General features: G+C 40.3%; 3 protein-coding genes across 5 annotated transcripts in view; 2 read left to right on the top strand and 1 right to left on the bottom strand.

Annotated features, from left to right (window-relative positions):
* The window catches only part of usp37 (ubiquitin specific peptidase 37), a 46007-nt gene extending 35783 nt beyond the window's left edge, over positions 1 to 10224 (top strand). The window contains exons 24-25 of one of the 2 annotated variants that reach the window (XM_079618924.1): positions 3529 to 3641; positions 9645 to 10224. In XM_079618924.1, coding sequence (XP_079475050.1) covers positions 3529 to 3610 — 82 coding nt within the window. In that variant the 3' untranslated portion in view covers positions 3611 to 3641; positions 9645 to 10224. Of the gene's footprint in view, positions 1 to 3528; positions 4613 to 9644 lie in introns of those variants that run through there. The other variant, XM_079618923.1, reaches the window with a different exon arrangement.
* Positions 1 to 15119, top strand: part of ndufb3 (NADH:ubiquinone oxidoreductase subunit B3) — a 306227-nt gene extending 291108 nt beyond the window's left edge. Inside the window, exons 2-4 of one of the 2 annotated variants that reach the window (XM_079618929.1) lie at positions 10425 to 10464; positions 10939 to 11067; positions 14832 to 15119. In XM_079618929.1, the coding sequence (XP_079475055.1) occupies positions 10940 to 11067; positions 14832 to 14979 (276 nt within the window). In that variant the 5' untranslated portion in view covers positions 10425 to 10464; position 10939 and the 3' untranslated portion in view covers positions 14980 to 15119. Of the gene's footprint in view, positions 1 to 10388; positions 10465 to 10938; positions 11068 to 14831 lie in introns of those variants that run through there. The other variant, XM_079618928.1, reaches the window with a different exon arrangement.
* On the bottom strand, positions 4299 to 10166 carry ybey (ybeY metalloendoribonuclease). Its single transcript, XM_079618927.1, has 4 exons — positions 9774 to 10166; positions 7516 to 7647; positions 7357 to 7425; positions 4299 to 4733 (listed from the first exon to the last, which is right to left on the bottom strand). The coding sequence occupies exons 1-4, from the start codon at positions 9981 to 9983 to the stop codon at positions 4638 to 4640; spliced, it is 507 nt and encodes a 168-aa protein (XP_079475053.1). The 5' UTR covers positions 9984 to 10166; the 3' UTR covers positions 4299 to 4637.
* Positions 15120 to 16246: the final 1127 nt, after the last annotated feature.

Here is a 16246-nt window from a genome sequence, read left to right as displayed (position 1 = left end):
GTTCATACTCCTAAGGCGTGTTCAGACCTTTATTTTGAAATCGTGATGAACATGAAAAATCATGAAAGAATGGTAGAAACCTCAGTTTGTTTTCATGCCAAGAGTTCAAAAGATAGCATCCATTCAATTCTTTTAGAAAAAAAGATCTAAAAAAATGTTTTAAAAATAAAGAAAAAACACATGGAGATGGAGGCGCCCTTATATGGGCCGTAATGTCCACTAGTGGAGAAGTGTGGTACTGCGCCCAAACTAAATCTCACTGAACGCTCATTTTCTGAGATATCAACCTAACATTTGAAACTTGTTCAGATTTTTGGCTTTGCTTTTTTTTTTTTTTTGCATTTTTAGAGTCCTCCAGGTTTTGAAAATATATATTTTATATAAAATATGAATTCAATTTTTCCATTGTATATTTTCATAAACTCAAACTTCTATAACTTTTTTTCTGTTTCACTTTCGTCATGTATTTAACTTCTACAAAAATCTGCCAAATGTCTTCTTTAAAACAAGACCAATCTTACATCTATATTACAAAGCATTCTTGAATTGCAACCATTTAAGTTCTATTTAAAAAAAAAAGGGTAGTTAAAGGGTAAATGTATTTAGGCTACGGTTTTTCCACAGAAGTAGCACAGGTTATGTGTGGCTTTAACTCTGGTTATCGTGATCTGAACGTCTAGTACTGTGGAGGAGCAGTGGTTAGTGTCAGGGCTCGGCATTAACTCGTGGCTGTGGCCGGTGGTCTTCCACAGTTTCTCGCCACGCAGCATTTTCTGCAGTTACTAGCAACTCACCCACAATTTGACACAGAAACCATGGGGATGAACTGACCGCAGCCTAATATATTTAATGCCAACTTATGAGATATCAGAAATCTATATGGCACTTTAAGACCTTGCACTCGAATCCAATGTACAGATACACAAACTGTCAAATACACTCGAGGAAGAAACCGCATAAGCAGTGAAGAATAACTCCAGCATTTAAAATAATAATCCGCTGCCATTGATCGGTGTGAATAGCTCCATAGGGATTTATTGTCTCGATTATCTCAAGAGCGTCTCCGACCCAGAAGCCTCGCTGATATTGCCTTTGATTGAATAACTTTGGGTTTTGTACTGTAACTTATATATTTTTGAGTGTTTATTCACACTAAGTGCAAATAGGCCGGCTTGTTTGTAGAGGCTCTCACACTGACTCCGTCCACCAATGTCTGGTTGGGCCAGACAAAAGCACACACACACACACACACCGTTCGTCAGCCGCAGTGACGTAGGCAACAAGATCAAGACGCGCGTCAGAGACTTCTGCAGAACTCGTTCTTCCATCGCATATCAGATTGGAAAGGCATTTATTTTCAATAAAAGTGGAATTAAAGTGCCTAGCGGTTATGTACTAGTGTTTATCTGCGTTTATGTCATACATATATAATTTACACTCTTATTATTGCACTGTTTAATAATGTGCTAAAGTCAGTACTGAGGTGCAAATACAGTAGTCAACATTCAAAGTGATTTTTTAATTGGATGAATTTTGACCAATACCCAATTTTGTCTAAAGACTAGGAGTGGCGAAAACTAAATCATTTCTTGACCGACCACCGAGCCTCATTAGCCGGTTGAAACCGGTTAACCGATTAGTTTAAAATATGCTACGCTATTTGAAATAACAGCCATTTCGAGCCGCGCCTGCAATTTCGCAACTCTGTCGGATCTCTGTTGCATCTCACACACACACACACACACACACACACACACCGAGGAGCTTGTATGTAATCGGAGGACAAATGGCTCCTTAGTTTCGAAATGGTTTGGGTACGAGGTGATCGCGTTGAAAATCATTTGAAACATTGCCACGGCACATTTAGGAAAATGACAGCCCGAACCGAAGAGACGCCGCTTTAGTTTGAGGGAGTGCTAACAATAATAAAGATGATGACCATCATCACCTGATCGGTTACCACTGAACTAGATGTAATGTATTTCTATATTTAGCGCTGTATCACACAAGTTGCAACTCACATCTGTGTCGTTCTGTTTGGTGAAATGCTCCCACACACTACTCTTCTCTGCACGCTTCATCATGTCGTCTGCGCTCGCTAGGTTTGGCACCTTTAGTGTGGCAAAATAAGGGACACCCATCTCCCCCCCCCCTTTGACAGTCATTTTTATTGTTATAACTGTGATTTCATAATATGTAGATATGAATCCAACTAAAAACTAGTGAAAATATGCATTTTAGTCAAATAGCAAATGGTGTAGCTCTGCAGCCATCGACTAAAGTGATCATTTCTTTACTTTTAAAACGGCATTTTCCAAAAGATGGGCAAAAATCTTACACTAAACCATGTCAAATTATCCATATCCATGAACGATAGAAATGTGGGTCTTTTATAAAGTGAATTTTACTTTTTTTTTTTTTTTTTTACTGTTTTTGTATAAAACATATTTATTTATATAGCCTAAATTAAAAAATATATAATCAATTCTCCTAAAACTATAAATCCAAAAAAATAACTGTTTCAAAATTACATTTTGTTGAAACAACACAAGTGTGACTTTCCCCCCCACACTAACATAAAAAACAGATATTATTCAAATTTATTAAAAAATTTTTTGTAGATCTAGAAAGTGTTGTCAACCGTGCAAAGCCATTTGGACAAAGATAAAAAAAAAATTATTTCAGCAAACGTCATTTGGGGTCGAGGGGTTAAAAACGTGCAGGTTTACAGCGCATGTTCACGAGACTCAGTCGCTATAGAAACAAAGACGCTAAAATGCAATCACGCAATGAGCTTCTCTACTACGAAATTGATTTCTTTATATTTGCTATTAGTATTATCCATACTGCAAAATCCTTATGTTTTTATTCAACTATATGTGGGCCTAATGTAAAATACGGGACGCATCATCTTACTCGTAAATACGGGATGATTCTGTATTTTAAGGGACGGGTGGCAGCCCTAGCCCTCGCTCTGACCTCGAGTGTGTTAGCCTGTAGCCTTTACTGTTCACAAACCTTGTGAGCGCGCGAACCCAAACGCTGTGACCTCGCGCCAAATGTTTTTATTGGTTTATTAAGTACAAACTGGCGAGTTATGAAAGATTGAGTGAGAGGGATTTGTTCACTACACACAAAAAGATCTTGGAATGAGATGCTAACTGTACTAGCGTTTAGTCCACGGTCTATAATAGCCTAATTTTTTTTTGTTAACCGACTACCGACAACTTTGATCGGTTAACGATGATATGGTCAACCATCGGTCAAACGGTCATCGGTTAACATCCCTACTTAAGACAACTTTGATTAGCTTTTTTTAAGAAAAGCAGATTAGCTTATGCTATACTCATGATGTGCAATACATATTATTCCAGTTATCGACTGGAGTTTTTTGTACTGTCCCGATTTAAATAAACCTCTAAATAAAAAAATAGTGTGAAAGGCCCTTTAGGCATTTTCCCTGTGCAGATGAATATGAGTGACTGTGGAAGGTGTGTGTATCTGACGTGTGTGTGTGTGTGTGTTCAGAGAGGTGTTCGAGGAGCTGTCGGAGCTGGAGAAGGCCGGAGGGAACGGTGACGCCGCACGCACAGTCCTGCAGCCGCTCTAACATCCCACAATGCCCCTGACCTGAGCCCAGGGTAAAGCCACAGCCTTGATCAGCGCTACGGAGGACCCCACACACACACACACACACACACACACACACACACACACCCCACCGAGGGCACTTGTCTCTCCCTGTGAGTGCTGTAGACCCGCAGTTAGATGGGTACATGTTCTAGAAACTCGTAGAGGAGCAGAATGTTTATGGGGAACGGCAAAGAAAATAAATATATGAATATAGAAAGCATTTTGAGTTCCTCGAGGAGCAACTTCGGGATCGGGGAAGTTGCCGCTTAATTTCTTCTGTTTAGTTTTGCCTTTACTGTGAGAAGACCCTTTGGTGAACCTCTCACGCATTAAATATTTGAAGCGTGTTTCTCTATAAAATCTTTTTTCTTCTTCTTCCTCCTCTGCAGATTTATAGATTCCCTTCCTGGTCTATTGCATACAAAACTTTATTCTTGTACATGTGTGTGTGGAGAACTGAATACGGGGTGTGTGTGTGTTTCTCGTTTGATATGCAGCTGAACATGTGGTGCAATATTTGCTTTTATATGATGCCCTACAGCGATGAGCGAGAGGCTGGTTTATATATGACGGTTTGTTTTATTCTCATTTTATAAGCGTTATGCTAACAAGCTCGACGGTATGAAGATGAAGCTTGTCTTTTTTTAAAGATGGCCTCCGACAGACCTAGTGAAGCGTTTAGTTTTCCTTCTGTACAGTCGTGAAGTTGCACAGCCGCCGTGTGTGTGTGTGTGTGTCTTCACACAGCTTTACTGGACACAGAGAGCATCCCATGTGACTGCGTCAGCTGGTGTTATTTATTTTAGGATGTCTGTGAGTCTTGTTTCCATGTGTCCGGTCACCACTTTATTCATGTCTTCTGTTCTGGTCGTCGAGAGGAGATTGTGTTTCTGAAACTACAGTGCTATAAGCTCTACTGGATTGCTTAGTATTCAGTCTTTGGATTCCTTGAACACATTTTTAAATAAAACTGATTCAGAAAAAGGTGTGTGTGTGTGTGTGTGTCACGTGTGGTGTGAGCATCTCTTGGTGAGCGGCTGGAGCCGGCTGCCCGTGAGCCGGTTGAACTCGCTGAGGATGTAGCTCTCCTTCTGCTGCATCTGTCCACACACAAGACACGGCGTCACACACACTGCCCGTCACTGTCAAGCACTTAGCAAACAATATCTTTAGGATTCATTTAAAACTCAAATCTCAGATAAGTGACCCTGGACCACAAACCCAGTCACGAGTCGCACGGGGTATAGCCAACTATACATTGTACGGGTCAAAATTATAGATTTTCTCTTTTATGCCAAAAATCATTAGGATATTAAAGTTCCCATATTGTCAAAACTGAAATTTGTTTGTGATGTTTAAAGCTAAAGAATGAACTGAAGCTCTAACTCTACTGAAGCTCACTCTACTGAAGCTAACTCTACTGAAGCTAACTCTACTGAAGCTAACTCTACTGAAGCTCTAACTCTACTGAAGCTAACTCTACTGAAGCTCTAACTCTACTGAAGCTCTAACTCTACTGAAGCTCTAACTCTACTGAAGCTCACTCTACTGAAGCTAACTCTACTGAAGCTAACTCTACTGAAGCTAACTCTACTGAAGCTAACTCTACTGAAGCTCTAACTCTACTGAAGCTAACTCTACTGAAGCTCTAACTCTACTGAAGCTCTAACTCTACTGAAGCTCTAACTCTACTGAAGCTCACTCTACTGAAGCTAACTCTACTGAAGCTAACTCTACTGAAGCTAACTCTACTGAAGCTAACTCTACTGAAGCTCTAACTCTACTGAAGCTAACTCTACTGAAGCTAACTCTACTGAAGCTAACTCTACTGAAGCTCTAACTCTACTGAAGCTCACTCTACTGAAGCTAACTCTACTGAAGCTAACTCTACTGAAGCTAACTCTACTGAAGCTAACTCTACTGAAGCTAACTCTACTGAAGCTCTAACTCTACTGAAGCTCACTCTACTGAAGCTAACTCTACTGAAGCTAACTCTACTGAAGCTAACTCTACTGAAGCTCTAACTCTACTGAAGCTAACTCTACTGAAGCTAACTCTACTGAAGCTAACTCTACTGAAGCTAACTCTACTGAAGCTAACTCTACTGAAGCTCTAACTCTACTGAAGCTAACTCTACTGAAGCTCTAACTCTACTGAAGCTCACTCTACTGAAGCTAACTCTACTGAAGCTAACTCTACTGAAGCTAACTCTACTGAAGCTCTAACTCTACTGAAGCTAACTCTACTGAAGCTAACTCTACTGAAGCTAACTCTACTGAAGCTAACTCTACTGAAGCCAGTCTCACGCCACCAATGGTGGGTCACTCAGAGAACCACAGGCCAATCAGAAGAGAGGCTCATGAATATTAAGTAGACGGTCGAGCTGTTCTGGGCGGAGCTCCTGAGAGAGCAGCTGTGGAATATATATCCAGATGTTCTTATACGGCACATTTATATTATTCAGGACATCAGAACCTAACATAAAACTTCAGAAAGTTGTACAATATGGGACCTTTAAGTAACGATCATGTTCCATGAAGATATTTAGTAAATTTCCTACCATAAATATATATAAAAATAATAATTTGTGAGTGAATGCAGCACAATCGTGAACATAAATGCACAACTTTAAAGCAGATTTTCTCAATGTTTACATTTTTTTGCTCCTCAGATTCCAGATTTTCAATAGTTGTCTCGACCAAATATTGTCCTGTCCTAACACACCACACATCAGTGGAGAGATTATTTACTCAGCTCTCAGATTATGTAGAAATCTCGAATAAATAAATTGACCGATGTGACTGGTTTGGTTTCGTGGTCAGATACATGGTATCCAAAATACAAATTACAATATATTTAATAATATACGATTAAATACATTGTTTATAATGACTATTATTGTTCAGTAAATATTCTATATTATAATGTATGAGCAGAAGTCTGATGTGGGTTTATCCGCAGTGTTCATTTTGCATTTTAGTTTTTTTCAACAAATGAAATTTGATTTATATTGTATTTAAATAAGTCGAGCACTTGTCATGCTCCTCATAAATATGTCAGATTTCAAACACTCAAACTCGAGCACGGTTACGGTGACGGCAGAACTGTGGATTAGGGCACAATGGCTGAAAACCTCAATTACGTTTTTTTCTTAAATATTAGCGAAGCTCTAATTAGTCAAACCAGCATGTGTTCAGACTCCTTCAATATTTCTCACATTATCACAGTTTATTAATCGCTAGTTTAGAAAATGGTGATAAAATATGAGCAGAACTCAGTGGATATTTGACTGGTTTTGTCCGTCCTTCTGTTAAGACTCTCTCACACACACACACACACACACACACACAGGTTTTGTCCGTCCTTCTGTTAGACTCTCACACACACACACACACACACACACACACACACACACACAGGTTTTGTCCGTCCTTCTGTTAGACTCTCACACACACGAGTTATGTTGAATATCTGTCAGCTGGTCAATTTAACTACACACTTAGATAATACCAGTTTAGCTCAACCAGTGACCCAGCAATGCTTCAGTGTGTTCAGTGTGTGTGTGTGTGTAAAAGAGCATCAGCATTGTGTCGGAATAATATTTACTCCCAAATCCAAAATTTGGGTGTAATCATGTCAGTTTCCTTTATTTTGCACTTCCCCTTCCAACAGTCCTGATTATCACACACACACACACACACACACACACTAGGCATGCTGTACCTCATTCCACTCCTCTTCCGTCTCATGTCTGTATCCCAGTAAGTGGCAGATCCCATGAGCTGTGACCACCTGCACACACACACACACACACACAGAGAGAGCAACCGTTAGTGTGTCGGTCAGCGGGTGTGTAGCGTGATCAGTGTCTGCGTGTCGTACAGTGAGCGTCTGGTGCAGGTCCTGCGACGTCTCTCTGCACTGCTGCATCACACACTCCACGCCGAGGAAGATGTCCCCGAGGTTATACTCGTCTCTCTGCAGGACACACGGCAGCTTCCCCGGCCTCAGGTCCTGCACACACACACACACACACACACACACACACATCAGCCTCAGGTCCTACACACACACACACACACATCAGCCTCAGGTCCTGCACACACACACACACACATCAGCCTCAGGTCCTGCACACACACACACACACACACACATCAGCCTCAGGTCCTGCACACACACACACACACACACACACATCAGCCTCAGGTCCTGCACACACACACACACACACACACACATCAGCCTCAGGTCCTGCACACACACACACACACACACACACATCAGCCTCAGGTCCTGCACACACACACACACACACACACACACACATCAGCCTCAGGTCCTGCACACACACACACATACATCAGCCTCAGGTCCTGCACACACACACACATACATCAGCCTCAGATCCTACACACACACACACACACATCAGCCTCAGATCCTACACAAACACACACACATCAGCCTCAAATCCTACACACACACACACACACACATCAGCCTCAAATCCTACACACACACACACACACACATCAGCCTCCTCAGATCCTACACACACACACACACACCAGCCTCAGATCCTACACACACACACACACCAGCCTCAGATCCTACACACACACCAGCACAAGCCTCAGATCCTACACACACACACACACACATACAAGCCTCAGAACCTACACACACACACACACACATCAGCCTCAGATCCTACACACACACACACACATACAAGCCTCAGATCCTACACACACACACACACACATACACACATCAGCCTCCTCAGATCCTACACACACACACACACACACATCAGCCTCAGATCCTACACACACACACATCAGCCTCAGATCCTACACACACACACACACATCAGCCTCAGATCCTACACACACACACACACACACACATCAGCCTCAGATCCTACACAAACACACACACATCAGCCTCAAATCCTACACACACACACGCACACACATCAGCCTCAAATCCTACACACACACACACACACACACACACACATCAGCCTCAGATCCTACACACACACACACACACACATCAGCCTCCTCAGATCCTACACACACACACACCAGCCTCAGATCCTACACACACACCAGCACAAGCCTCAGATCCTACACACACACACATACAAGCCTCAGAACCTACACACACACACACACACATCAGCCTCAGATCCTACACACACACACACACATACAAGCCTCAGATCCTACACACACACACACACACACACATACACACATCAGCCTCCTCAGATCCTACACACACACACACACACACACATCAGCCTCAGATCCTACACACACACACACACACATCAGCCTCAGATCCTACACACACACACATCAGCCTCAGATCCTACACACACACACACACACATCAGCCTCAGATCCTACACACACACACACACACATCAGCCTCAGATCCTACACACACACACATCAGCCTCAGATCCTACACACACACACACACACACACACACACACACACATACAAGCCTCAGATCCTACACACACACACATCAGCCTCAGATCCTACACACACACACACACACATCAGCCTCAGATCCTACACACACACACACATCAGCCTCAGATCCTACACACACACACACACACATCAGCCTCAGATCCTACACACACACACACATCAGCCTCAGATCCTACACACACACACACACACACACACACACACATCAGCCTCAGATCCTACACACACACACACACGTCAGCCTCAGATCCTACACACACACACACACACACATCAGCCTCAGATCCTACACACACACACACACACACACACATCAGCCTCAGATCCTACACACACACACACACACACACACCAGCCTCAGATCCTACACACACACACATCAGCCTCAGATCCTAAAGTGAATTGAGATATAAACTCGCAACTGCGAGAAAAGCCAGAAGTGTGAGATCAATAATAAACTCACAAAATTGTTTTTGTTTATTATTATTAATTCACAGGCTTCCACAGACATGAGCTGGTAACGGTCATGCTCCAGTCAGCTGTCAATCACACACGTGATGTACTGTCAGCAGCCGCTGGAGGATATGAGCGTTCAGTGTGAAGAGTGTGTGTGTGTGCGGCTGTACCTCGTAGAAGGGGAAGGCCAGCACGTCGGTGGGCTGGTCCCGGCGCCGGTACACCCGGTTGATGCGCTGGATCCTGCGGTTGTCCACGCAGATGATGCCCATGTCGAACCGCTGCACGCCGAATATGTGCCTCAGGATCTCCACGTCTTTGCGCATGCGCGCGCGCCTCAGAGCAACCACCGTCTGCAGGTTCCGCAGGACGAGCCCCATATCCAAACTACTGTCAACACGAGCAATATATGAGTGTGTCAGACGTATATATGTATTTACTCTACTGCTTACGGACTGGACATATACGTTTCTAAAGTAAACGCATATAAATATAAAAAAGACCGGTCATTTCGATACAACTGCCATGTTCCCGACTTTGCTCTGTCCATTGATTTGGAAACTGAGAGTGCGCATGCGCCATTCGACCATCCATACATGTCAAAATAAAAGTTCTGTCAGTAAACCGTTGGATATATTTTCTTCTTCTTCTGAGTATATACTAAATATTTTAATATGAAATTATTATAATAACAATATAGAGTTTTTTAAATATACATATGTAAAAATATTTGCTTATCTTTTTCTTAGTATTTATTTCGCTTGTACTGTGACTTTTATTGTTCTCCGGAAGTAGAAACTAGGAACTTCCAACACTGCTTGTGCTTGCGCGTTCGTGTTGGAGGTCACTTTGATTTAAAAGGTAAGTCATGCTGCTATTTAACTCACAACAAAGTAATTTACACAGATTTATTGCAATTTTAACTTTTACACTGGACAATGTAAGTATGTGTTACTGAAATCAGCATCAGAGTCTGTGTTTGTTTGCTAGCTGTCATTAGCTGCTTCGCCCGTGTTGTTTGTGTGTGTATCTGAACACTTCAGTCACTGTTAACACGACTGAACAGCTCATTACAACTTAACCGCTCAGTTGCAATCACAAAATATGAATTTAACAAGCCATACCCCTAACGTTACACACAGGCGTTATCCTAAATGTTAACCACACGGTTTTGAATCTTTCTCTGATGTTATACACTTGATTCGTGAGTGATTCGGGTGAGTCGATTCACTTGAACTGGTTCTTTTAGATTAGTGACACACTTAAATATGCTGAATAAGAGTCACTGCTCTGCTGTTTTATTTCTGCACACTGATGACTGTGAGGTGTCTTCAGCATGGGTGGGGATCATGGACACGGAAAGCTGTCGATGCCGGACTACCGGGTGTGGAAGTATGAAGGGACGCCGCTGGAAGTGACCCAGCAGAGGCTGGCCCGCAGAGGACTCCGGGACCCCTGGGCTCGGTGAGCACACACACACACACACACACTGATATATGCGTTCCTCTCGGGCACCTGCAACTCAAGTGATGACCTCGAGTCGTTCCAAACCCGTAAGGCTTTTGTTCATCTTCAGAACACAAATGAAGATATTTTTGATGAAATCTGAGCTTTCTGATCCCTTCGTAGGCCCAGAAAGGTAGTAAAGACATCTTGAAATAGTCCATGTGACTCCAGTGGTTCAACCTTAATGTTTTTAAGCGACAAGAATACTTTGTAAGCAAAAAAAAAAACAAATAACGATGAACAGTGAAGATGAACGAACGCCTTGCGGGTTTGGAACGACACGAGAGTGAGGAATTAATGACGGACATTACTAACCCTCTAACACAGTTGTTATTTTTGTTTTATTCCTAACCACAAATGTTCATTGTTCTAGATCTGACATTGTGGTCTGTGGTCAATGAAAATCAATACGTCCACAACTAAACTTCTTTGATTTAGTTGATGTATATATATATATATTAGGGCTGTCCGTTATTAACGGCGTCAATTTTTTTATCGCGAGATTAACGCCTAGCAAACTTTGTAGTTTTTTTAACATGCTTTTGCAACAACTAGTAACGTTATTAAAACTACAACACCACACCGGATCTAGCTAGACCAGAAACAAAACAACAGGCGCGCCGCTAGGGCTGCACGATTAATCGAAAAAAAATCACGATCTCGATTCAAACATAAATGCGATCTCATTTCTTAATGATGGCGATTCACAAAAAAAAAAGAAAAAAGAAAGAATGTGCTGAGTGGGTGCTGCTAGATCATTGACGGGGAGCTGCGCAAAACTTGGTCACTAAATATTTAATATTCAGTTATGTTAATGATCACAATTAAAGTTTTAATTTTATTAAATTGAACAAGCGCAACATTCCGCATTCAATCAAATAGGCCTATTCTAAAAGATGTAGGCTATTATTAATCATAATGTTATTTCAGCACAATATCTCGTTATTTCGAAATAATATGTGTGCGTGCATCTGTAAATCCGGTGACACGTGTATTGATTTTTATTAATAAACAAGTGTTTTCTCTAAAAGTGTCGACTCGGCTGCAAAGATGAAGTTGACGATCGCCATCTCCGTGTGAACGCGCTTATAGAGAGAAATGAACATAAATAAGCCTAATAATGGATTATCTGAGAGCAGCCTTTTTTCGTTTTGAATTATTTAGTTTAAAGACATTTCAAGCTTTGTGTATTTGGTGTATTTGTCATGTTTGTGTGAGGCATACACTGAGTTTCGTTAAGTTAGGATGTGCGTTCACGTGCGCAAGTGAGCGCGCAGGCGTCTCCGTTATATTTGTTTCGTCGGCCTATTCATTAAATACAGGCAATTGGTTGATGAAAAATTGATTAAAATTAAGATACAATTTATACAAAACGAAATTCACTTTAAAGAAAGGCTTTCTATAACAACTTCAACTTCAACGGTCAAAATCATGTCTGACCCGCTCCATGTCTCATATTGCGCATCTTACTCGGTCGTGCTGTTCACTTTTCATAAATCAACAATGGAAAAAAAAATAACATTATAATATTTTAACAAATATGAAACACGCTTTTTTTAATGGCTACAATAGTATAGTAGGCCTACATATCCTACTCTCTATTTGTACAAATTTTTGCACATTAATTTAATTCTGAATTTTGCACACACAAGTTGAAAGGCATTTGTTCAAAAAAAAAAAGTTTACGGATAATTGTGCGTGCATTTATTAGCCTAATCATTATGATACTAAAATCCTAACAAATATGGCTATGTACAAAAAATCAGATGAGCCCAAAATATGAACAAATTATTTTCTTTAAGGGGTCTAAAATAAAGAAAAGAGAGTAGAGACGATTTTTTGTTACTCCTGCAGACCTGCACTTTATTATAGGCCTACTGAATGTCCTGTTTTTTTGTACTTGAGTGAAATAAATTTTGGTTGAAAAAAATGAGAATCGCGTAAGAGAATCGTGATCTCAATTCCCATGGAGAAAAATCGTGATTCACATTTTAGCAAGAATCGTGCAGCCCTACGCGCTTCACACACTTGTCGCCGCACACACTTGTCGCCGCACACACTTGTCACCGCACACACTTGTCACCGCACACACTTGTCGCCGCACACACTTGTCGCCGCACACACTTGTTTGGGCCAAAGAGTGGACGAGAAGCGCCGAGCCGCGTCTAGGACATCTCGTATCGCACATCGGACGCGCACTTTCTCAGTTTATGGCCAGCAATAAAAACGCAGAATGGCGCCGGTGTGTTTACACTCATAGAGAATAATGTGTTAAAATTTTAAATACGAGGCGCTGCGCTTCTCGTCCGGTGTGCGAACCCTTTTAACGTTACGCTTTGATTGGATGAATGATGAGCGCGAGACGCCGAAATGGAGGCCAATAAAGATTCTGAATGGAAAGTTTACTTTTAAAAAGTTGCCAAATGGTTAAATTGACAAGACCAAAGTAATCTGTGTGTTTTGTCGTTGTGAACTGAGCAATCATCGCAGCACGTCTGAAATACCACTTGATGGTCAAGCACACACACACACACACACACACACACACACACACACACACACACACACAGCTGATGCGATCTCAGCACACTCGTCACTATCAGTAACGTTTCCTCGTCAGTGTTTCTTTCACCCTTTTATTGATGGACAGTGTTACATTGTGTGAGATTATTTGCTCCAAGTGAGAATGTTAGTGTGGAATTGAACACAGTAAATGTTGTTTTAAATAAAAAACGTTTGCACAAAGCAAGCCGATCCACTTTTCCATGTTGATAAGAGCATTAAAATGAGAAAAAAAGAATGGGACAAAAAGAAATCAAGAGACATTTAGAATAGATAAAAATGTGCGATTAATCGCGAGTTAACTATGACATTAATGCGATTAATCGTGAGTATGACATTAATGCGATTAATCGTGAGTTAACTATGACATTAATGCGATTAAATATTTTAATCGTTTGACGGCCCTAATATGTATATATATATATATAATTTTTATTTTTTTTAAAGATGTCATCAAAAATACGGTAGAGACAGTAATATTGTGAAATATTGTTAGAATTTAAAATTCTAACAATCATTTAATTTATAACAATAATCTAACAATAATTTAAATTGATCTGTTTTCTATGTGAATATATAGTAAAGTGTAATTTATTCCTGTGATCAAATCTGAATGTTCATCATCATTACTCCAGTCTTCAGTGTCACATGATCCTCCAGAAATCAGTATAATATGATGATCTGATGACCAAGAAACATTTATGATTATTAATCAATTAACAGTCGTGCTGCTTCATATTTCTGTGAACTGTTGAATGGTGAAAATGCTTTCCAAAAAAATATTAAGCAGCAGAAACCGATAATATGCACATGTAATAATCAGATCATCATATTATACTGATCTCTGAAGGATCATGTGACACTGAAGTGGAGTAATGATGCTGAACATTCAGCTTTGATCACAGGAATAAATTACACTTTACTATATATTCACATAGAGAACGGCTATATGAAATTATAATAATAATTCACTGTTTGTAATGTACTTTTCATCAAATAAATGCAGCCTTGGTGAGACTTCTTTCAAAAAACATTTAATAAAAATATTAATATTCCTAACTATTGACCGGTTGTATATGCTAAGAGTACTGTACAGCAGCTCACGTGTGTGTGTGTGTGTGTGTGTGTGTGTGTGTGTGTGTGTGTGTGTGTGCGCGCAGGAACGAGGCGTGGAGGTTCACGGGCAGCTTCGGGGTGCCGGTGACCTTCAGAGAGGTGCTCCTGCGGGGCTTCAAGACGGGCTTCGCTGCGTTCGCTGTGGCTCTGGCTGTGGAGTACGCTTTCTTCCCGCCCAAGAAGACCCACTGATCGTGTGTGTGTGTGTGTGTGTGTGTGTGTGTGTGAAGCCTGTCGCTGTTCCTCCATGAAGACTTCAGCTTCTAATGCCTGTGCTCATTCTTCTGTGTGTTTCCCTTGACCAGTCTGTACAATAAATACAAGTTAAATGATTTGGCCTGAGCCCGTTTATTTTTTATTTTTTGGTTCCACTTTATTTTAAGGTGCCATTGTTATGGTGTAATTATATATTTAAGGACTGAGTAATATTAAGTAAACACATGTACTTACTATTGGGTTAGGGTAGGATTCTGGTTAATTGCATGTAATTTTGCATAATTTACTGTTATTACTATGGTAAGACACTATATAACAAAGACACTGCAAAATAAAGTGTTAAAAAAATGTTTTATTTGATATTGTAGTAAACCCTTTAGAGACATCAGAATTGACCTCGAAATGATCACTCCGAGTAAAATATGATGTACAGTAAGCATGAATGCCATTTAAATGTTCATTGTTCTAACCCTGATCTAATTTCACTTCCCATAGAGTCCCATTCATATTAGTGAAGATACTGCAGAATATCGACGTAAAGAAAGAGGAAGTGAATCGCATGACATTCTTACTACATTGTTGTGGAAAGTGGAACTGAAACTGTATCATGGAGGCTAAATGATACAACATAACTACTTACTGTATTATATGATACTATTATTTACTCTGTTATTATAGAGAGACAGAGCGTAAAACGGAGTTTTGAGAGGGGGTTCAAGCCAGCAGGAAGTACCTGCAAATCCGCCGCTAATAACCGGAAGTCGGAGATGCCGCTTTTAGCCAGGCAATTAAGTTATTATATCAATATAAAATGTTAGTACGTATTTAAATAAAATACTTCTATTAATAATTATTTTATGTTATTTGATTAAAACAGGTTTATCAAATATAAATCAAGTAATGAAGATCGTAGACATAATAATAATAAAAAACATTAACAATTGAAATTATGAATTTGTACGTGTATAAATTAATGAGTGTACATGTTTGTTAAACAATGAAATATATACATACAGAGAGAAATGAGTATGTAATCATATTGTATATTTATTAAATACATGTACATTCATTAATCTTAAATAACGATAACAGGCAAATGCACAATTCCTTTCAGGATAAATCTCTCAATGTGTCATAGACCCTATCTTAATTAAATTATAAATATTGTAGCTAATGTAGGCTATTTAAAGGTTTTTCATTAAAAAGGAAAATCAATTGAAGTGTTTCACCTGTTTGGTGGTTT

Source organism: Phoxinus phoxinus (genome assembly GCF_949152265.1).
Source record: "Phoxinus phoxinus genome assembly, chromosome: 7".
In the NCBI taxonomy this organism is placed as follows: Eukaryota; Metazoa; Chordata; class Actinopteri; order Cypriniformes; family Leuciscidae; genus Phoxinus; species Phoxinus phoxinus.
This window is presented reverse-complemented; position numbering and strand designations above follow the sequence as displayed.

What these genes read in the sequence shown, in the direction of transcription:
- ybey (XM_079618927.1), bottom strand. Translation starts at nt 9,983, where the DNA reads ATGGGGCTCGTCCTGCGGAACCTGCAGACGGTGGTTGCTCTGAGGCGC. An exon ending in TGGCCTTCCCCTTCTACGAG is followed by an intron (nt 7,648 to 9,773) that starts GTACAGCCGCAC and finishes GTGTGTGTGCAG; the next exon opens with GACCTGAGGCCGGGGAAGCT. An exon ending in ACCTGCACCAGACGCTCACT is followed by an intron (nt 7,426 to 7,515) that starts GTACGACACGCA and finishes GTGTGTGTGCAG; the next exon opens with GTGGTCACAGCTCATGGGAT.